Raw genomic sequence first — 23,091 nt, 5'->3', positions numbered from 1 at the left:
TCCACCCTGTAGGACACCACTCACAGCCTGGGTTGATGGTGTCCACCCTGTAGGACACCACTCACAGCTTGGGTTGATGGTGTCCACCTTGTATGACACCACTCACAGCCTGGGTTGATGGTGTCCACCCTGTAGGACACCACTCACAGCCTGGGTTGATGGTGTCCACCTTGTAGGACACCACTCACAGCTTGGGTTGATGGCGTCCACCCTGTAGGACACCACTCACAGCTTGGGCTGATGGTGTCCACCTTGTAGGACACCACTCACAGCACGCGTGGCTGGCACGGGGACTGCTGGGCTCTGCTTTCCATGTGTTGCCCTTGGATCTCCCTCGTCACTTGGGTTTCTTCCCAAAATCCAAGGTGGCGTTTGATCCTTTGGACCTGGTGTGTCCTTGCTGTATCCTGCCTGAGTTGCTTACACCGGCCGTTCGTGTAGGCTTGTGCCCATCGCACACTGGAATATTTTCCCTGGCTTCGGTGTCAGCTCTCCCCTGCATCCCGCTTCTCATCTCCTCCTGTGCCCCACCACAGCCTCTCCACATCCCCACAAAGGTCCCCGTTCCCTTCCTCTCCACCCCGGGATTCACAGAACATCTTCCGTCGCACAAAAGCGGAGGATGGTGGTATAGCTCGGGTTTCCTGCTTTTGTTGCCAATGGATTTAAAAATAAAAAATAAAGGACCCTTGTGATTTGGGCTAGGAAATAAAATGTTGGGGAGAGAGAGAAAAAGTATTTCTCAACATAATGAAAACACAAATGGACAAGATAATTATCTTCATAAGGGCTTGGATCCATGACAATACATCTCATTTTATAAAGCCCATTAGAGTTGGAATTTTATGCAAAACGCTAAAAGAAATCTAAAAATATAAGGCAATAGAGTCAAAGCAATGGGGATTATTAAAGGGGGGGAGTGTTATATTGGAGGCAATAAACCCTGGAAGAACCAGGAAAACAATGTTCTAGTAAAACCATAATAAATGACTGTGGTTTAATCACTTGGTAAATAACTAAGATATTTCTGCAGGTTTTATGGTGTCACTAAAAAAAAATAATCCCAAACCCTTTGTACATTAAGGATTCAGCCAAGATGATTTTTCTGGAGACAGAATCACAGAAGAGTGTCATTTTAGCAATTTACTTTTTTAAATAATAGTATATTATTTTCTGCATGGATCCACTTTTTCAACCTCTCCCGTGCTTTTAAGATATCATTTACCATTAGTTGGTTTTTTTCCCATTCCTCACTCAGCATACTCTTGAGTCTTTGAACACACAAAATTATATTATTCCGAGCAATCTTCCCCACCACAGCAAAAAGCAAACACTTAGGGAAACTCCTGGAGGGTCTCAATTTTAATAATGATCTTTCATGTGCTTGGACCCTAATTGCAAGATATTATATGGGTGGTTTAGGAAATAGAAGCACATTTTGCATGACTTTCTCCTTACCTCTTAAATAGCTGGAATCAAAAGAGTGGCTGTTCTTCCCCCACCCCCCTCCCCGGAGTTATGGTGCATTATATTAAAATGAAGTGCTTTAATTTAATATCCTTTCCTTTCTTCTGAATCACTCCTGTGCAGCTGAATGAAACCCAACTCTCAATTTAATTTTTAAGTAGGCGGGTTAAGTGCGGGGAGGAGGTGCCCGCATCCCGTGCCAGCCCCTAGCATCAGCGTGCTGCCCGCCAGCCCAGTGTGCCGATACCCGTCCTGGGCAAAAGCTGCCTGTCCCTGGCAGCAAACACCTCCCTTGTGGGCTCATGAGCTTTATCCAGCCCTTGTTGCCGCCGTGCCAAATGGGGGGACCCGGCGTGAAACCCTTTCCGACAGGAGGGGACATCCACCCCCTGCGGTGCCAGGTGCTGCCCAATGCAGGGATTCGTGAGCTGATGTGGGGCTTGTGCCTTTGAACATCTTGTTTCCCTTCCCACAGGACCAACATCTCCAGGGGCTAACCTTCATGCTAGATTCTCTTTAATTCCCCGGTAATATTTCCCCAGCCTTCAGCGCTCAAGGCTTTGCAAGGAGAGCTGTGATCAAAACCCCACCGCCGCATTTTCTAAACAGCCTATTAACGCCGGAAAACTGTGACGGGGCGTCTCTAAAAAACTCCCAAGCTATGTTAACGGGGAAAACCAGCCACACGTTACCCCCATCTTACTCATTCGGTGTCTCACAGTGAGCAGACCCGTGTGCCGTGCGTGGGTTTAATCCTGCTGGTGGTGGCAGTGCTGTCGGGGCGTGCACAGCAGCACCGTCGGTGCAGATGGTGGTGGCAATAGTGGAGATGGATCCAGCAGCCAGCAGGCCACCCCAAGTCTTGTTGCAAAGCAAACCGGGGGGGTTATTTGGTGTAAAACAAGCCGCTTTTTGCTGCAAACTGTTTATTATTAAGTGCGTACCCGTCATACGGAGCTGCTTTGCTGCCCCGACTACCACCGTGACGGGGCTTTGCTAAGATCGGTGCTGGAGGAGGCTGAATTTAAGACCCAACATGCGTGTGCGTCAGACCCAAGCCTGATGCGGCCCTATGTGGCCCCAGGGAAATTTGCATCAGGCTAGAGGTGTAATTACAAAAGCTTTAAGCGTCTCCACACGTAAATGCCTCCTGCACGTTCAGTTTAGCTGGAGGAGCCCTTCCTGCGTTGCCTGTTTTGGGGGAGCGCGTTGCTCTGAGCTGTGAAATACACCTCGGTCCTGCCCCAGAGCCGTGGTGCTCAAGCGCCACAACATCCACCCTGCAAAGAAACCTGTAGCCCATTTGCTGCATCTGTGCTATATAAAAGAGCTTGTTCGCCTGGAAGTGGTGTAATAGAAGGAGATTTATGAATACCCCAGGCCTCCTGGTTTTGGCATCCTCCTTAAATATTAATTCTGCTGCAGGCAGCTGTTAATCTTGCCGGGTGCAGGGAGCCAGGGGGACCTTGTAGATGGCAGTGGGCGCAGAGGTGGCGTTAGGACTTTTCTGGGCTTCTCCGTGTGACCCTGCTTCTGCCCCATCCCATCTGTAAAATGAGGCATTTGGGTCCGTGTTTTGGTCTGTCCCCAAGGGTCACACCTCCAGGAGATGGGGTCAACCTGCATCTTCCCACCAGCAGAGCCACCTTTCCCCATCAGGAAAAGCTCCATCACCCCTGCCATCCCCAGAGCGGTGTAAATAAGAGGGATAAGCACCATCTCTAAAAGTTTCAGTCTCCCGCAGGTGCAGAGAGAAGGCTTTAAAATATGACCCCTTAAAAGCTGAAGGCTCAGAAGGGAAATAGAAAGAAAACACTAAAATTTACTTGTTTTAAAAGTGCCTGTGATTGTTGTGGTTTTGGGTGTTTTTTTTTTTTAATCTGGTCCCACGAGGTGGGGGCATAAATCATGGTTTTATTTGAAAGCTTGGATTGGGAAATGCATCTCTCTCTTTCTGCTTGGAGCCAGAGAGCAATAGATGCCTAAAGCTCGTAAAGTCCCTTAAAATGTACTTCTCCATCTAACATAGTGCTGCTCATAGAGTCCAGATTCGAGCAGCCCTTGCAGGAGTCAGGCCATTGCCTAAATTCCCATAGTTTTGTCTTTTTTCCAAGCAGCTCGACCCCCTCGGTGCCAGCCACTCTATTTCCAGCAGCGGGACACGCTCTGTTTCCTGCGCAGATCTTATTCTGCAAAAAAAAAAGTCCTCTGCCGTAAATCAAAAGCCAAAACCATTCTTAAAAAGAAATTTAAAGTCCCCAACACAGGGCTTTAAAAAAAAAATTTAAAGAAGTCAAACCTACTAGGTTTACTCCATAGCTGGCAGGGAAGGGAAATATATAAAGGCTTGAATTAAAACTCCAGGGAAGTCATCCAAAATAAATATGCACTATTTTCCTGCAAAAGACCATAATATTGTTTTTATTTTTTTGCACCAAATATGATCAGACTACTTTACATTTTAATAAATGCACAGTTTTGAAGGGGAAAAAGCAGTATTGCTTTGATATGGCAAAGATTATTTGATCAAATAACGTATTAGAACTTTTCAGGACTGCATTATGGAGGGAAAATGCTTGTTTCTTTGCAGTATTCATCTTTCTAATAGGCAATGATTGCAAACAAATAATTATACGCTGGAACAAATGGGGAAAAATTAAGGTTATCTGGCATGGAACAGCACAAAAAAAAAAATCCAGTAAGATAACAATAAGGGAGTAATGTATAGCTAAGTGTTTTGGAGATAATTGCATATCAATTGGCTGATTGCAGAGTGGGTTGAAGAATTAAGACAGCTGATTGCGTGGCAGAGGAGGTCTCTGTCCTTTCTCTCGCTCAACAAAAACATCACCCGCCACGTCCTGCTGGGCAGCTTTTCCTCTTCCAGAGCAGCTGGAAATCTGCAGGAGGAGCTCTTGCTTGCAGCGGTGACCTCTTGGTGCCAAGTTGTCCCCCGTGGTCTCACTGACTGCTTAGGAGCCGCTGCTTAGGGGTGCAGATGGGTATTTGATGTGGTTTGTGTATTTTATGTCATCCTCTAGCCATTGAGTTCCCAGGGATGCTCAGCCAGGAAGCGCCTCGATTTGTCTTGTCAAATACACGAAGCGAGAAGATAGCCAGAACCGTTGTGAGCATCCTTTGGAGATGCCATGGCTGAACGCTTGGACCACTGCTGAGGGTCACGGGCAGGTACAGGCTGCAGGTTCTTAATGAATATCGTGTGTAATGAATCTCTGCTGCTTTAGTGAGGAGTGAAAGAACAAAAATAATTATTGTAATTGCTCTTTGCCTGCTTTTCCAAAGCATGCCTGGCCAGTTCCAAGTGCCGTGCTCGGTGTGAACCCAGCTCTTGTAAATAGCTGATGAAACTGCCAGGTTTACAGCCCTCGAGGGTAGCCAGGGAGGGGGAAATGGCTGGGATGGAGTCCCAAAATCATTAAAATCACATGCGCTGAAATATATATAGAGGCAAGATCCAGAGTAATAACCAGCATTGAGCTGTGCCGCCCAGCATGTGAGGTCACCCCGGGCGAGCTGCAGGGCTGTCCCTCCTGATGGAAACTACTGGGGGTCACTGAGAGCAGATTTTTTTTTTTTTTCATTGCTTCATCCCCCTGATGGGATTGCTGAAGGGCCGAGGGCAGGGGACGCGCCCGCTTCCCTTCTTGCCTGCGGTGGGCTCGGAGGAAGCATCACGAGCGCTGGGGACGACTCGGTGCTGCTGTTTGTCACCGCCGAGGGTTGCACGTGTGCGTGCAGGGCTACGTGCAAGGTCAAGGATTCTTCTGGCTGGGAATGGGAAGAAAAACAACCCAGCGAGTGCCTGGCAGGTACCTCAGCTCCTTCTCATCGCCGGGCAGAGGTGGCAAAGAGCTGGATGAAGAGGAAAGCGAGAACGGCGTTGCGGATTTTAGTGAGCTCACCCATGGATTGATAGCCGTGAGCCAGTAGTCGGACCTGCCTATACTTGGAGGGGGAAGGAGAGAAGGACCCCGTGTGCTTTTAAAGGTCTGATTCCCCTGCTTTTGGCTGGTCCTGGATGAAAATATGTCAGGTCTCCCCAGAGCGTACCGTGGAAATGACATGGGTGGGTTTGACTGCACTGATTTTAGACTGCCCCAGCAAACCTGGTGCGTCCTCATGGACTTCACTACCAGGCTGAGGTTTGTCCTGCCTAGATTTTGCTGCCCATCTGTTGTAGGTAGGATGCGTCACCTGGCAGAGGTCTGTGTTGAGGAGGCAGAACCTGGACCAGCCCTGGGGATGTAGAGAGCCACCTATTCAGCAGCTGAAAGTAGACGGAGTGGAGCGCATCCGCAGTGTCCTTATTCTGCTACACAACGTTCATCCTTCCCACCATCCAGCCCCATTTTCACACACAGTGTGTGAGCAGCCTTCTCCTGCATGGCACAGAGCAATTCTCGCTCTCCCTTTGCAGCCTGCCTTCCATAATCCACTTAGAATTTGCAGCTTTTTTCTTTTTTGTAAGCCTCCCTTTAAACTCTTGATGTAGCTCTTTTTCCATCTGTTTCTGCCTATGCATCTTTTCTGCACTCTGCCTAATGACTTACTCTCGCTAGGAAGAGACTGTATATTAATATTATCATTATAATTCTTCTTTCCATCACTTCAGATCTTGTGAGGAATGTAATTGCTAAAGCAGATTTTCAGTTACATCATGATAACCGAGCAAGTTACGGGGGAGGTTAGACTATCACTTTGCTCAGTAGTTTCAATTTCCCTTCAGTGTTGCTTTCTGAAGGACCCCGATTGCACAGCGAAGGCAAATCCCACGCTAGCGAATTCATTATTAACATTGTTGTTACTGACATTATTAAGTTAGTGCCTGGCAGCCCCAATTATGGGCTGAGATCCCATTGTGCTAGGGGGCTTGTTTCCCATCTAACTCCTCTTCCGTCAGTTGCAGATCCTTTATCTCCGGCTAATTCTGCACCCCAGATTTTCTCTCTTGCTTCAGCCTACATGTTCCCAAGGAGACTATTTTCCTCTGCCTATTGCTCTTTCCCCAGAGGACCAGAGGATGATGTTCCCGTGCAGATAATGCACCCTGAGATGTTCATTCCACTGCATCGCAATGGAGTTAATAGTCTCCGTGGGTTTAATACCTGCCTAAAATTAATCTTCATTTTGCGCTAGAGGGAGGAAACCAGGGGAAGCGGCTTCGCTTTCGCCCTCAGAGTGGGTTCCCGCAGGTTCAAAGTTAATGGGACATTAACGAGGCAGCACACCCAGTGCAGGGCTTTGCACCATCCCAGCCTTCAGCGTGAGCATCTCCGATGCTGACCGTTTCCTGCTCCCTCCGTACCTGCCATAGCAAGGCTCCCATCCTCCCAGGGGCCACGGTCACAGCAGGAACACGCGTAAATAGTACGAGTAATCACGCTGTCAGTGGGCATGGGTGATTATTCTGTAGAGGCTGGGGTTAATGTGGAAACGGACAGAGGGGGAAGGATGCTCTCCTTTGCCCATCTCCTGGTTTACCTCCGGGCTGCTAATGTATCTGCCCCCTCGGCTGCCTTTACGCTAACAAGCTTCCCCGATGCTGATGGGGTCAGCTCCATCAGAGAGCTGAGCTTGCCCGGTGCTGCCTGCCAAAACCCCCCGTGTTAGGTAGATTGATGGCTCGAGAGCGCGTTGTACTTATTAAGTGGAACAGACTATTTTCATTAAGAGACGCTGACATTATTAAAGCTAGTTAAATGTCTCCTGGAGATGGTGTTCCGGGTGTGTGCTTGGTACAGTGTGTACTCAGCTTTGGCTGGGACACCCGAACTTCATCCATCAGCCCTTCAACTCATTTCTGTCCGTTATCCCTCAGCTGCTGAGTTTCATTTGGACAGTCCTCCCCTCCTCCCCCTCTAACGCAGTTCCAGGGACTCAGGTGGATTGAGAGCTGGGGACTGAGAGACTTCCATTATTCACATTGCGTGCACCTGAAAATTGCATTGCCTGCTGGCTTCCAAATTGAGTACGTTAAATACAATGCATTAAACCTCCGAAATATGGAAATATCCAGGGAGGGCCTCAGATTTAAGACATTACCCGGCGGAGTCCCAATTTTAGAGACTAGCGAGTTCAGTTAATAGGCGAGTTGGCGCGTTATTGGTGCGGAGCCAGGGAGGAGAGGGGGAAGCTGGCTGCAGTGGGGTGGAAGGAGGCGAGCCAGATGGGGTCCTGGTCAAAGAAGAGATGCTGCCCGGGATCCTGGCAAAGAGGAAGAGTCGGGCTGGATTAAAATGCGTCAAAACCCAGGCTTCATCCCCTGCCCGGCTGTATGTTCTGTCGGCTTTTGTGTTGGGCATCACCTGCGATGTGAGATGTTGCTGAGAGCGGGCAGAGGGGGTCTGAGCTGTGCAAAGTCCTCGGCTAACCCCGTGTGTTGGAGCTGGTGGTGAGATGCTGGGCTGGCCACGCAAAACGCCCGCTTTCCCCACCCCCAGTTCTGCTTGGGCACCACATTAAGTTCATACGTGAGCTTCTTCACCCCTCATGAAAAGTGGAGCGGGTTCCTTTGCACGCAGCAAGGTCTCTCCGGCTGAGGAGTGCTCAGGACTGTCCCACTGGCTCTTCTTGGTGCCTGTGAAAGGGCTTCACCATCACTGAGCAATTAAATGTTGACAATGAGAGGTTGTGGCTCTTTTGTCAGTGGGGAAACTGAGGCAGAGCAAGGGAAATAAATCTTTGTCCAAGGTCAGGAGCCTCAAGAGCAGAGCACGGAGTAAGACCCAAGCGTCTTGTGTTCCTCATGTGGAAATCAGGTTGGGCTTTACACCCACCACTCATCTGACCCAGGCATCTCTGCATTACTCACTCCGTTACTTTTAAGGACATGCCAGTATCTCCCTGAAACACGTATTTTTTCATTAAAGGCGGCAAAACCGAGGGAGGAGTGCTGCCTTTCAGGTACGATGTTCAAACTGCCTTTGGATTTATGTGTAGCCCATTTCACCGCTCACTTGTGATGCATCTCTCAGTGCTTCACAAAGGGATTTCACAAGCACCACGCACGGAGACCCACATGTAGACCCTTGGGAAGGTTTCCCATGCTGCAGCTTTCCCTGGACCACGTTGCAGAACAGCACCAGCCGTGCAGGTCAGGAAATGAGGAAGGTGAAAAAATATTGAGTTTGAACTAGGAATTTAATTAACCAGGATTTGATTTAGATAGCTGATTTCCAATTCTGTGATTAGAAAAACCCTGCAGGGTCTTCGGTGACCAATAGTAGTCGAGACTTTAAGATTTCATTTTGAGAGGAGCCCTGGATGATTTAACAGCCCTTAGCACCTGTGGCTCAGAAGAGAACAGAAGTTTCCAGCAGCACCGAGAGGGGATTGAAAAAATCATGGCTCACCTCTGTCTTGTTGGAAAAACCCATCTGCTTCTTGCTTGACCTCCACCACTGCTCCTCTAAGCAAAGCAGAAAGATCCCTCTGCTTCTAAACATCCCCTTTCCACCAAGGAGAAAGCCTCGTGTCCCCAACGCTTCTGGTTTAGAGGGAGGCCAAATCCGAATCCACATTTTCTCCTTATCTCCAGGCTGTTCCAGTCTTGGGTTTTGTTTTTGCTCCATCTCTGGTTGAACTGCCAAGTTTCACCAACCTTAAAGGCAGTCCTGGTCGTGTTTCCCATCTCCTGGCTGGAAGAGCATCCCGCAGCGTCGCCTCCCGCTCCCCCATGCCGCCCTGGGCTCCCACATTAATTGAATAGTATATTTTAATGCCAGACCCAGTGGCTTGCTCTAAGCACTTGTAAACAGGGAGTCTTACATAAAAGGAGAGACAGCAAACATAAAATTTTATGGCTTAATGCTACCAATTAGAGGGGGACACGGGTATGTTTTGGAGCAAAGGTTCCTGCTCCCTCTCTTTAGAGGGTCTTCTTGGTTGGCACGGCATTTCTGGATGCCCCCCCTCCCTCGGCAGGGTTATCCCTGCCTCATCGCACGCCAGGAGCCAGCCCTGGGGATGCCCAGGGCAGCGCAGGTGGCGGCGGCCGGGCACACCTGGCTGCGAGGGAGGGCGAGCGTGGCGCGGCGGCTGCCGGGAGCTTGGCAGGAGGAGGCGAGCGAGCGGCAGCAGATGCAGACTGTCAAACGGAGCAGATGCCTCATTAGCCACAGCGCCGCGCAGCAACAGCCCAGCAACAGCCCAGCTGTGCGGAGGGGGCAGCCGGCAGCCCTTGTGCGCAAAATGAAGTTGTTGAGCCCTTGCTCTTGCTCAGCTCTCTCCGCTTCTTCCCGTATCCTTCTTCTCCCTTCCCCATGCCGCTGCTCTCAGCTTGGGCATGGGTGCTCCTCGCACCCTTCCTCCCCGTTCCCATCACATCCCTGTTGCAGCCATCCCGATTCATACCCCTGAGCATCATCCCGTGTTGCGTAGAGGGCTTGACATGAGGAGAAGAGGGCTGGGAGCCAAATAGCCATCATTTTTTGCTAGCACCCAACAAAATGGGTCCCCACGGGATGGGGGGCAGCTTTTCGGGAGCGGCATTGGGTGGCCAGCGGGGGGTTGGCACCGAACGTGTCATCTCCGACGTTATTTCACTGCGAGCTGGATACTCGAGCGAGAGCCATCGCTCGTCGGCTTCAACAAAGTGTAGTACAAGACAATTCAATTAACTGCGAGTGGGAAGTCAATAGCGCGGCGCGGTTTGTGCGGCGCTTCCCGAGACATGGGAAATCAAACCGCTGCGCTGGCACCTGCCGGCCAAGGGCTGCCATCCTGCTGTGGGAGAAAGGGATGCTGGAGAGAAAACCATCTCCTGGAGCATCTCCTGCAGTGAAGAGGCAGGCTTTCCTGCGGAGGGGATGCTGGAGCCTGGCGCTCTCCATAGCCACCTGCACCCCAGGGCATCCCTGGGATAAAACAGGGGAAAGGGGAACATCTAGTGTTGTTATGAGGGAGAACCGGGTGGAGGGGCAGAACTGTGTTTGTGATGAAGCTGGGGAGGAGGGACGGCAGCAGTGGGATTTGGGGAAGAAACAGCTCCTCATTTCTGGGACAGGATGGCAGGCCTGGGACAGATCCTTGCTGAGCTCATGTTATCCACCGGGACCTCGCCGTCTTGGCAGCTGGCACCACTCTCCATGTCTGCTTCCTAGTTCAGACCGGCCAGCCGGCCGCGGCTCTCCATGCTTTTATCCACTTTGCTTTTGAGCACTGCCTGCCTTCTCCCTGCGCAGACCTGCTTCTCTTTTCAAACCACTGGATGTACGCAAAGATCCTCTTGATTCACATCTCCATCCTCTGCCCATCCCTGTATTCTCCCACATCTCCCCTGAGCTCCGCTAACGATTCCCCCTCCAATGTACTTGTAATGCTATTCCCGTGTTTCCTGGGGTTTGCTTGTGTTTGACGAAAAGACCTCATCATTCCCGCTTTGTCTTGCGTGAGCTATCGCAGGATTAGCGAACTGGAAATCTTTCAGAGTTTTCTTTCAGAAGCCGGTCCCTCGGGAGCATCGCTTTAGTAAGTGATTTTTCTGTTCTAGCCCAAGGAATTGGATCCGCATCCGGTAGCCAAATTGAATTCATTCGGGCAAGGTTAAGAGCCATTTGATACAGTTTTAGATTAGGTGAAGGCAGCCTTATATATTTCATATTCTGCACTAACTGCTGCACAGTTACCAGGGATGGGCCGGCATAGTGCTTATTGACTGCTCCCCAGCGATCCCGCCGTTACAAATGGATGTTGCTAAACAAGGGAATGGATCCTAAATCTTTCCCTGCTGAAAGGTAATGAAAATAAGACAGAGCGATAGGTAAAGGGAATGACTTGACACTTAATAAAATGTTGGGGTGGCTGTTGGGGTGGCTGCGGGCAGCCGGCGAGAGAATTCCTCTTGGGGGGGGCTTCTGTTTGCATTTCTCCCGTCAGCTTGAGGTATTGCCCAGAGCTCCACAGGGATGCGTGGGACCCTTACAGAAAAGTATCGCCGCAGTCGACAGCGTGGTACCCAGCATCGCTGCTGTGTTACCGTAGTAACGCGGCGGTGGTTGGGATCCTTTGTGCCGTGCGCTCGCATTCCCGGGCTTGCAGATAGATGAAGAAAACCGATGTAGGTTTGTCTATGCCGATGAGGGAAGGCTGATTTCTGTCAGCTGAGGATATAGACATGGGTTTGAAGAGTAGGACAAATGAGTTTCTCTGTTTTCTTAAGGTGAGCCCATCCATAATCCTAGCGATGCCTGAAATGCTCATGTGCAATCGCCATCTGCTCCCCTGCTGGAATGATCTCAAGAGCGGTGTCCCCTGGGGCCAGAGCCCTTCTTCTTGGCCCACCGCAGGAAAAAAAAGGGAAAAGGGATTGCTCTGAGGGCTGCAGAGAGCTACTGCCTGGGCTGTGAGACGTGCACAAAGGTGCAGGGGTCTGGGCATCTCTGGGGGTAGCGCTTGCTGCATCCACTTACAACCATGGGAAGTGGGAGGAGGAATCTCTTCCATCGTGGGTGCAGGAGAGCTTGCGTGCAGCCGTGCCCTGTGCCCAGGCTTTAGCACAAGCCACACGGAGCCTGGCTGGTGGAAAACGAACAGCGAGTTATATTTAGGATAACCGAAAGTCCCCTGTGAAGGGTCTTAGGGCAAAGGACAGTCCAGGCTCATAAAATTCTGTACTTATTCACAAAACTTGCTAATACTCGAGAGCATCGGTCCCATCACGTTTATTGCTTTTCTAAAGGTCCCAGCTCCTGGAGTCGTGACACAAAACGAGGAGCTTGGCTTTTCTTACCATTTGGTTGTTTGGTCTTTACTGCAGCAGGAAAAATTTGGAAAACATAACCTTTCCATTCTGCGGAGCCAGGGAGCAAATGAAAACAACATAGAAGTAGTTTACTCTTTATTTCTATTTCTGAAAAACCTCGTAGTTTCTTTTCTTGAAATCACCTCAGTCTCTCACGCCTTTTTTACCGGCTTGGAGTGGAGATGTGTGAGTCATGACAGGGTTTAGGTCTTCTTGTGTGTCCTCTGAGCTGCTCCTTAAACTGCTAGAAATAAGGCAAAGGAGCTAGGGAAAGAAAAAGATGCCTAGAGATGTGGCGGAGCGCAAGATGTGCCCAGGTCCCCTCCTAGGAGCAACGAGAACCGGCGCCAAGTGCGAATGCTTGACCCGAACCCTTGTGTCACGCAGAGAGAGCTCTTCAAAGCCGGAGCTGGCAGAGGAGTGCTCTTCAGCTGGGTGGCAGCAGAAGTGGCTCTAGAAAAGGTGCTCGGTGTCAATTCCCACTCCACGTGGTCGGCGGGATGTTTGTCAAAGCTGTTGGGGCTGGTTCTGTGAGCCAGAGTCCCCGGCATCGCGGATCTGTGACTGCGTGAAGTCGGCGTCGAGGGACGTCTGTGCTTCGCCCCCAGCCAAGGCAGGGGATGCGGGGGGCAGGTGGTCACAGCGGGGGGCGCAGGGCACTGCCACACATGGCTGCGGGTTGCCGCAGGGGATGACGTGACATTTAAGCACCCTTTTAATAGTCTTTTGTCAGTAGAAGCCTTCCTCCTTGTCCTCCTCCTCCAGCCATGTATCGCCAGCGTGAACGGATGGGGTTTCTTTGGTGCTTCCTCCGCGACTAGCATCACCTGGTGGGCTTTGCTGTGCCCCCCCTTCCCGGTGCTAAAGCCGTGACGTGGCTTTAGGCTGCTAAAGCTCCTCCCGTGGGGCTTCCACATCTCATTTTCCTGGGTATAAACCCGTTTCTCTCCATTTTCCCCAGGTATTTACCCTCGTGTTAAAATGGCCATAGGACCGGTGGGCATGTTCTCGCTTGAACCAGGGCAAAAGCATTCTCCTTAACGACAATCCCTCCTCACAAACCTCCTCTGCCATCATTGTTTGGTTTGTTTTTTTCATAAAAACAGTTCAAAACTACACTTTTTTATATATATTATTATTATTATTTTGGTTAGAAATGAATGCGACGCAGGTAGAAATGTTTTAGCTTGGGGGATTTTCCAACCTAAAAAGAAAAAGCAGAGGAGGCAGCGTGGAGGAAACAAAGCTCAAATAACACAGCGCTGTGAATCCCACCGAACTGGGAATTAAACCCTGTTCCTTTCCAATCGCTTCCTCAGAGAAGACCAGCCACTGTGAACACTTTTGACAAATGTGTTTATATTGTTTGATGGAAATCTTCTAGTCAGCACTAAAATACAATATTGTGGGGCAGGATGGGGAGGGGAAGCTGTACATTTATCTGTCCTGAAAGCAAATAGCACACATTAGGATTTACATGGATACAGGCGTATCAGGACTTTATTAGACAGTAGCTGTAGGTCTTTAAATGAGGGTATTTGATGGCTGTGTATCCAGTAGTGTAAATGCAAGGGAGAGCATTTCCCTGTTGGCATCTGCATAGACCACAGCGATAAATTCAGGATGAAACATCGCACTCATCGCTGTGGTACCCCGAAGGGACGGCCGGGCACGGAGATGGAGAATGATGTCTCACCAGGCAGGGCAGCACGCTGCTCAGCCCTGCCTTGGGCAGCGCAGGCTTGGGCAGGAGCTGAGCCTGGCAGGAGCCCTGCTTCCTCCCGCAGCTGACCTGGACTCGTGAAAAAACCCATTTTTGCTCCTCTTCAGAATTCATCCATTTTATCCAGGGTCCCAGTTTCCTATCATTTTGAGGAGGAGGCAGGCTTTGGTGCTGACTCTGGATGTCTCCCTAGGCCAGCTTCAGAGGAGCCTGTGTCATCTCCAACCTTTCACGGAACCCACAAGGGTTTAATTAAAAACTAAACTCGAGCACCGTTATTCAGATGAGACTGTTGGCTCCTCTGCTGACGGCAGCTCAAACTTGTCACTTTGCTCGTGCTGCAGATCTGTGCTGTAAGGTAGGAGATTTCAGCTGAGAGACAGACCCCAGGCTGGCGTGGGCTGAACCCTTCTGCCACACTCCTCCGGCTGGCGAGAGTGGGTTGGGGTGACAGCAGCATCCCTGTAAGGGCAGGGAGCCATCAATCAATGAGACTTCATTAAAAGAAGCATGGAAGGCAGTTGCGTGACAGCCAGTCTGCAGAGGTGACACAGACCTGACTCCAATCACTAGTACTTCAGGGAGAAGAAAAATCTGCATTTCCTAATCACGTTGCTTTGGTCAGAAGTCTCTTGTTTTCAGCTCCATTCCGGGCATTTGCATGCTCAGAAGGAAAAATGTCATATTAACCATTGCCTGCCATCACTGAGCGGTGACATAAAAAGGAGCAACTATGGAGAGATAGTTGGGGGGTGGGGGTGGTGATGTGAGAGACCCAGAGGATGGCTTAAAAGCAGTACGGAAACAACACGTTAATGCAATAATGGTTTGTGCTTCCCAGCAAAACCGGGAGCCGGATGTGGGAAAAGGGGCGTATTTGTGAAACGGGCTTATTCCTCCGCGTGTGGAAGCGTCCGCTGCAGCATGCACGCTTCGTGGCTGCGCGTAGGGGGTGGTGGGTGTGTTGGTGGCGGTACCACACCTGTGTCATCCAGGCGGTGTCACGTGTGCGTGCCAGGACCGCGTGCAGGATGTATATCGGCACCCAGGCGGATGGCAGCCTGCATCCAGGCACGTTGGCATCCGTGTCCGTAGGTGGTACGGCAGCGATGCGGCGTGTGCCACCCTGCTGCAGGGGACAGGCGCGTGGCACACGGCTGGGCTCCTGCACACGGGTGGCACGGCTATTGGCACCGCAGGAGAAGCTGCCCTGCGGAAAAGGTGGTTGTCACCTGCTTCCTGGAAGAGGGGGAGCAGTTTAGGGACCGTGATCTCAATGGTAGCCATCATCCTGGAGACCATGGTGAGGTTGGTCCCTCTCTTGGTCCCATAAAACCACTGGTCCTCTGAAGGATCCTTGTTCTCAGGAGCGTGTAAGCGATGCTGGCCACACCAGCAAGACTTTGATTTGCAAACTCTGGAACCTGTAGAGCAACGGGTAAAAGACACTGAGCTAAGCGTAAAGTGACAGCTAAATTTAGACAGTCTGGGGGAGGAAATATATATATATATATAAAAAAAAAAAAGGCGCCAGCAAAAAATGAGACAAAAACCTTTGTGAAAAAAATTGTCATCCTTAAGAAATGAGAGCGCGTGAGAGAAGAAAGGCCAAGAAAGAGATGAAACAGCTAAGGCAGCGAAAGCGAGAGTTTTATTTACTCCCTCAAAGAGCTGAGACCTGCCAGGGGAGCTTTTGGGTAACTGATTTCGATTTTTTGGTTTTGCGGCTGCCTGAGCCCATGCTTATAGCCAGAGCTCAGTGCCACACCGTCCCACAGCACCCATGGGTGATGCTGGCATAGGCTGGTGGCACTGGCACAGACAGGGATGTTGGCGAGGGATGAAGGGCTTTGATGAACACCCGCATGGGCAAACCAGACTGAACTAGGACCATGAAGATGGATGCTGTGGCAGGCTGCAGAGCTGCCGACAGGAATCCCCCGTAAGTGCAGGATGGAGGCACGGTGATGGTGTCCGCTTCTGCCTCGGGTCCTCGGGTGAAGCTGTAGGAGCTGGTCCCATCAAGAGGCCACCAGCAGCTCCTGCATCCCTTGGATTTCCAGCACACAGCACCCCTGCGCCTAGCAAACCCCACAGCCACTCACACAGGGGAGCAGCCGCAGGGAAGGATTTCCGACGGTATTTGTTGCTCAAACGGTGGAAACCAGGTTGGACCTTGCTCAGGTGCATCCTGAACAAGCAGGGGAAAGGCCACCCAGTACCACAGGCAGGGCAAGATGGACACCTGGAGCAGGGAAATCAGCAATCCTCCCTTGGTGGATCCCGTGCGGGGCGATGCTGTGCGTGCGCGCATCCTTCCCCTCCAGCCTGCTGTTACTGCATCGCTCTCCAAGGGGATCCCAGCTGCGCCCAGCACTCCATCTGCAGCCCTCAAACAGCTACCGGGAGGGGGGATAAAAATAAAAAAATGAGTTCAAGGGGGGAGGGGAAAAAATAATAATTAAAAAAAAAAAAGCACAGCTCCTTTGGCATCCCGTAAATCTTAATTTATTTGTCCTTTTCTTTTTATACAAGCATGAAGGGGACAGCCTGTGGAGAACCTCCCTGGGGACCCTTCCAGCCTGGCAGGGAGCACTCAAGGCAAGATGCCTTCACCACCTGCAGCAAGGGGAAGGGGATCTGTGGATTCAAATTTATTTTTTTTTTTCCCTTCAGGTGTTTCTGTGGTGGTGTTATTCAGAGGTGATTTTTGCCCTGGGGGGTGGAAAGTGCTAGAACATGCCCGGTGGGTGTGGGATGCTCGTTAGGCCCAGGTGCTGCCACTTGGCTAATTAGGGCCCTGAGGTAGAGCCTCCAGCCTGCTGCTCCTCTTTCCTTTGTTGAGGGAGAAGCTGGGGGGACGTTTTGGTGAGCTGAGGAGATGAGATGGATGCTACGATGAGGTGGCTGCTGCGGCGGAGGCCAGGTACAGCTCTCCCACCCCAGTGCAAAGTACTGGCTAGAAATTGCACAGGGCTTTCCTTGAAGAGCCCTCGAGGAGGGGTATGACCGTGTATTTTGCTGTAAAAGCTGTGTTGTGTCTCCGGTTCCCGGTGCCGAGGTGTGGTTGGGGTGATGCCGCCGTTCCCCTGCTGGGGGGGCTGCCCACGGTGGGGTATCTGGGCACACCCCCACCCCAGGCTGCTGGCGTGGAAATACCTCTTGCATCTAAGCGTCTCTTTTTGTGGCTGAAGTGGAGGAGGTTCGGGGTTGTTTGGGGGGTTGGTTTGTTGGGTTTTTTTCCCTGCTTGGAGGAGGGGGCTCTGGTTTTCCAGAACTTTCGGAAGGATTTGTTAGGAGCTTGCCCTCTGCAGCACCTGGGGTCGGTGTGCCGTGTAGCAGCAGAGAGGTGGGCTTCAGGCTTTGGGTCACTTACGACATCGAGTTGCCTTGCAGGGATGACGAGGGTTTGTTCCAACCATCTCCCAGCGGCGCAGGCTCCATCGCTGGAGCCGCTCTGGTTGCGTGGAGGAGGTTTAGGAAGGACATTGAGTCCGTGTGAGCACCCCAGGGAGCAGGTGCTGCTCCCCATAACCGCGGGGACACCAACACTTCAGCAGGGTGGATGGTGACAGCCGGGTGACTTTCCCCCCTCTGGCATAGCAGGAGGCAGGAAGGGCTGTTTGACACCCCTCGGTCCCACTCTTTGCACGGCACCTGGATCCGAGTCCTCATTTTTCCTGGGCCAGGACGTTTGCAACTCGTGAGCGGTAGTACAGCAGTAATTACACTCTCCATCACTTTCCCATCAAGAAATAAATGGGAGAAAATCACATCCCGAAGTCCTGGCGCTGACCTTCATTTCAGAAGGTTAGTCACAGTCAGCTGGGCTATAATCTAGCCCTAAATTTACCCAAGACCTTGCTGTTCCCTCGGGCTTATTACGTGCTGTAACGTGGGGCGGCTGCCGGTGTTGGCAAGGCTGATGGGGGAAGTGCTGCGGGAGCCGTTTTCTGTAGGAGAAGGTGTGGGGAGACCCTCAGGGGTGTGTGTGTGTGTCTTTCTGGGGTCCTAGGGACCCCCGGGGGGATCTTTCTGGGGTCACAGGGAGGGAGCACGCCGCCTGCATCAGATGGTGCCCACCCATGTGCTTCGCTGCATTCGTGGCTTAGAGAACAGGAACGTATTAGGGTCCTCCCGAGGTCAGACATTTAAAGTTCATTAAACCTGTTCTCTTCTGTGGCCCGGCAGAGCTGTGACGCTGCCTGTATCTCCCTGAAATGTCAGCTTCCCTCTACATGGATTGCAAAATTTCTTTCTTAAGGCTTTCCCTAAGGTGCGATGCTTGAGATGGCTTTAAAAGAATATGCGCTTCCTTCCCTCGGTCCAGCGTAGCTCTGGATGATGAAAACCCCCTGCTGGGGCTGGCAGTACTGGGATGAACCTTGGGAAGGGCCAGCGCGCCTGGCCAGTTCCCTCCAGCCTCTGGTTTTTGTTGCATGTGCTGCTGCATCATGCCCTGACTGGTGCCACCAGCAGGGATGGGCGCGTTCTGGTTCCCCTGCCTGGAGCACACTGGGGGGACCTCCGGGAACGTGGGCACCCAGTGGTTTCCCACCCTGTCACCTGGAGCATTGAAAGCTAGCTGGGGGAATATCTGTTTTAAGGTTAGAGACCTCAGGATGCCGTGATGTAGCAGCTTCTTCTTCTTCTTCTTCTCTGGTCTGCTGTGATGCTGTGGTGGAGGGTGGTCCAGCATTCCTGAATGTTCCTTGGGGAAGGTCCCAGCTCTGCTGTTAGGAAGCATCTCTGCCTCCTCCCTTCCAAAGCTGTTTGTGTGTTGCGCTGCCCAAGAGAGCGATGGTGGGCTCTGCATGGACAGCTTCCCTGCGGAAGAGGGGCTTCTCTGGGAGGATGTTTAGGGAACGCTGAGGTGACACGAGTCTTTGTCCCTCGGATCTGCAGGTGCCTTCCTGGGCATCAGCTGCCCTGATGCAAGATCCAGGGCAAGAACTGGATCCTGGCATCCTCTAGATTTGCTCTACACCTCCCGCTTGCTGCCTCACGTTCAGAAAAGGAGGGGGAAGAAATAGATGGCCACGAGAATTGTGTTCAGCTGTATTGTTTAAGTTATAACCATTTCTGATCTGAACGGGCAGGAGCTGTGTCACACGGACCGTACCACGTTTTCAACGTAGTGAAAAGCAAAAGCCATCCAGGAGGCAGAAGGATGTTAAATGAGCATCTCTGAGGCTGTGTACCTTTTTTAATGGCTAGAACAGCCCTGGTATCTCAGGGATTATGGAAACCAATCCTTGGGACAGGAATGGTGCGAGGAATGGCAGGTCTATGGGGTGGCAACTTGCTCCAAGTCCAGGTGGAAGAGGAGGGGGGGCTTTCTGTCCTTGCTGCAGCCTGGGGGGAGGGCAGTAAGGTCCCCCGTGGGGTACCACACAGCTGGAGGGGTTTCCCCAAGCAGCAAGTGTGTCTCGGGGCAAGGGTATTTTATCTGGGCAGGTTGCAACGGGTGTGTGGCCTGAAACACTGCTCGTCTCTTCCCGTGGGACCGGTTCCTCGGCCGTTGGGGCAGGGCTGAAGAAACTGGGGCAGCAGGTTTTCCGCTTGTGCCCCGCAGTCCTTGCGTGCTCGTCGTCCTTGAATACCGACTGCTGTCTCTCTTCCCACCCCGGGGGTGGGCTGAGTCCCCTTGGTGAGGGGCTCTGCGTGCCACAGAGGTGTGCCCGGGGTGCTGCGAGCAGCCTGACGGGCTGCAGGACACTCCTGTGGGAAGTCCCGGCGCTGGCGAGAGGGAGCGATGCTGTTAGGGAAGCTGGAATCCCTCCAGCTACTCTGATGGTATCATGTTTGTTCCCTCAGTGTTTGCCAAAAGCACCCTTATTTATTTCATCAGCTAAATGCTGAAAACCAGATGCCTGACTTCCATCAAGGCATTTAATGATGATGATCATTGCTTCCTCTAATGCAGTGTCTTCTAGTGAGGGACGATGCCAAAGCGGCGCACAGCTGTTGACCGATGGGTGCCTGTCTGTTTGCTCCAGTATTTTAGGGTACTTGTCTATTTTTGTGCTAGGGCTCCTTTTCTCTCTCTTTTTTTTTTTTTTTTTTTTTTGCTGAGTTGCAGGAAGTGCTGAGGTGGAACATGGCAGCTGTTCAATAGCATGCAGGAGCCTGGTGAGGCAGATGAGCTCAGGGAGCGAGGAGAACCTCCTGCTCCTCCGTAGTGCTGCAGAATGCCTCGTGCGTGCTAAAAACGTGGTCTCTGCATCCGCTTGGAAGCAGCGTGAGGATGCTGCTGCTCTTTCCTAACTAAGCTATGAGTAAATAGCACCGATGAGGCTGCGCAAGCAGTTTTTGGCAGAGCTGGGATGAAAGATGTTTGCCTTGGAGGTTTGTTTGTGGTGCAGAGGCACGTTTTTCCTTTTCTTGGAATGGGCTGGCCAAGCTGAGCTTCAGAGGACGCTAGGTAGGAGACAGACGTTAGGCATGGCACAGGAAGGCTGCTCAGCCCTTCTGTTCACACAGGAGCGTTCCTGAACCTTCTGAACTGCTCCATCAATTCAGAACGTGGCTCGAGAACTTCACTTGGACAAGCCAAGTTGCTTTGTTTTGTCTGGTGGCTTCACCTGGAAGGTGGGAGCAGGGTCGTGTCCTCGCATCCCGGCGTGTTTCAGGATGTTGGGACAGGCAGAGGCACTTCGGTAGCACTGTTCTGGAAGGTGTCAGGAGACCTTTCAGCCCCCACCATCCTATAGAAAACATATGTGATTGTTAGATTGAACTGTGGCGTTGCTTTCCTTCTGGGAAGAGCTATGTAACTTATGGAAGTATGTTAAGATTATTATTTTTTTTTTTTTTGAGACAAGAATTTCAGTATTGCTTTGATATGTATTGAACAAAATGTTGACACAACACACCAGGCTACTCAGATTTGTTTTAACTTGCAGTTTAGACTTCAAAAAAAAAACCAAAAACCAACTATGAAATGAATTAGCAAATTATTTTGATTGCTTTGTTCATTTTCCAGCAAGAAAGCTACCCACCTGGAAAATACTGACTAGCTGCAGGCAGGAGCAGAATTTATTACCTGAGATAAATGGATCTGGGATAAAAGTCCTCTTTATTTTTTCATTTTAGCTGCAAAGGGTGATATGCTTCTGTTCTGTTCTTTGTGCTGAAGATCAAATAAGAAGGAACTTTGCATAGGTGTGCCGGTGCCTTTCAAGGAAAAGTTTAGTCCCCCACCCCAACCTTTGCCTCCTGAAGAAGCAACACCTCGGACCTTTGATGAGAGCAATATTTAACGTTCCTTTTGCAATAACGCTGGGGTGACTCTGAACCCCAGGGCTGGCACTCTCATTCTGTTTTCGGTTCCATGCGCGCAGTCTCTGATCTCTCTACCTTGGCCCCGTTTTATTCTTTTTTTTTAATTCCTTTCCCCATTTCTCTCGTGAAGATGGCTTTGTGGAACAAGCGTTGTTTGGTTTTCCTGAAGGTCCTTAGAGGGCGGCTGGCGGATCTGGTATGCAGGGTGTCAGCGACATTCAATGAACACACTCAGATCATTGTAAATCCCTATTTACACACAATAAACATAAGGACATAAAATATAGAGGGAAGAATACATTATTGATCACAGCAATGGCGCGTAACGTCCTTTGGAAGGCAGGTGGTGCACCCCCATCCATCCGCGCTCCTAATGCGGATGGGTCTTGCTCCTTGGAAAGCCCCTGGCTCAGCACGGGGAGGGGGTGGGCAGACCCCCGTGAACGGTAGGTGACAGCCCAATGTTATTAGAAGATATTTGGAGATTGAATAACGAAGCGGGGTGTTTCTCTGGGTGACCGGGTGCCCTACCTGTTGAGCATTTTTGGATTTTTGTTAAGCAGGCAAACGCTTGAGAGAAGATTTCTTACAAGTGGGGGCAGAGCGTTCCAATCTCGTTGGCTTTCCCTCCGAGAGCAGGTGGATCGCCCCCATTGTAAGGATGTAGCAAAAGGAGCGTTTTGTGTGCAGGATGCCCCGGGTGCATCTATAGACGAGCAAAACTGAAGCGTGGAGCAACGTCAGCGAGCTGTTTCTGGTGTGCACAGGCAGAGCGGGTCAGCAGTGGCTGAGAAGGATGGTTTGCAAGCCCTAACGATGCTCTCCTGGTTGTAAGGAGTATGAGTTCCAAAACCAAGTGTGTGATGCTTTTTTCTGCATTTAAGGGGTCTGTTTGGGATTTTTTGTTGTTGTTGTTTCGTTTGTTTTTTTAATGGTCATTTAAAATGCTTTCCATCTGAGGTGCCTTATCAGCAACACTGGCCTGGTACTTGCGTTGCAGCGATGAAGAACGATGTCTTGATGGTTGCTGAACTTGTAGCTGATGATTTCTTCTCAACAGCAGGCACTGTCCCTAATCTCCTGTGCAATACATGAAATTCATTCCCTTGTTTTATCTCTGGCTGAGGTTGCAGGGAAGCGAGGTCCTTGAGGCTTGACAGGCGATTGGGATAGGTTTTGTTTGGTTTAAATGAACGGAGAGTTCAAACCCAGACAGGTAATGGAGCAGTTCCCCTCCCCTTGTTCGCTTTTAGGGGATTGCGGACCTTGCTGCTCCTCACAGTGTTGGCTCGGAGGCCAGCTGCCGGGGTCGTAAGAATTTCAAGGTACAGCTGCGGTAACAGAAAGAGCATCTTTGTGCAAACTGGATAACTTGAATCGGCACATGGGGAAAACTCCCCGCCCTGAGCCACCTCTCACCTCGGATCTGAGCTGTTTGCTCACTCGTGTGAACTCTGCAGTGAAAACATATTAAAGTTCCCTTTTCTTGCGGCTTTTTTCCTCCAGGTATTTAATCTTAGTTTACAGATGAAATGTGCAGTGGAGAAAAAGATGCTAATCACACAGTTGCTGCACTCTGCTCCAGCCACTGAAAAATTTATTACCATCTGTCCTGGATTGGACAGGGCTGTGAGCATCAAGACGTTAACATCTTTGAAGCAGCGGCAGATAGAGTTGGCGTTGCAACAGGGCACGGCATCGAGTCCGCAGGGGCCGTGCGAGGAGGTTGGTACGGGAGGTGTGCACGTTGCAGTCTGCTCTTTACTAAGGTCAGAGGCAAGAAAAACCTGTGTTGTGCTCAACACTCCCGTCACCTGGCTGGGAGTGTCATCTCGGCAACTTTCTGGTGTTTTAT

At 51.0% G+C, this 23,091-nt stretch overlaps 1 protein-coding gene across 8 annotated transcripts in view; it reads left to right on the top strand.

Annotated features, from left to right (window-relative positions):
• Positions 1-23,091, top strand: part of KIRREL3 (kirre like nephrin family adhesion molecule 3) — a 340,228-nt gene that overhangs the window by 181,304 nt on the left and 135,833 nt on the right. The window contains exon 1 of one of the 8 annotated variants that reach the window (XM_080366565.1): positions 13,130-15,894. The exons of the other annotated variants lie outside the window; for them this stretch is intronic. Within the exon in view, the coding sequence (XP_080222691.1) occupies positions 15,855-15,894 (40 nt within the window). The 5' untranslated portion in view covers positions 13,130-15,854. Of the gene's footprint in view, positions 1-13,129; positions 15,895-23,091 lie in introns of those variants that run through there. 8 annotated transcript variants of the gene reach the window in all.

Source organism: Falco punctatus (assembly GCF_963210335.1).
Source record: "Falco punctatus genome assembly, chromosome: 16".
Lineage (NCBI taxonomy): Eukaryota > Metazoa > Chordata > Aves > Falconiformes > Falconidae > Falco > Falco punctatus.
Note: the sequence above shows the minus strand (reverse complement) of the source record. Positions and strands in the feature narration are given on the sequence as shown.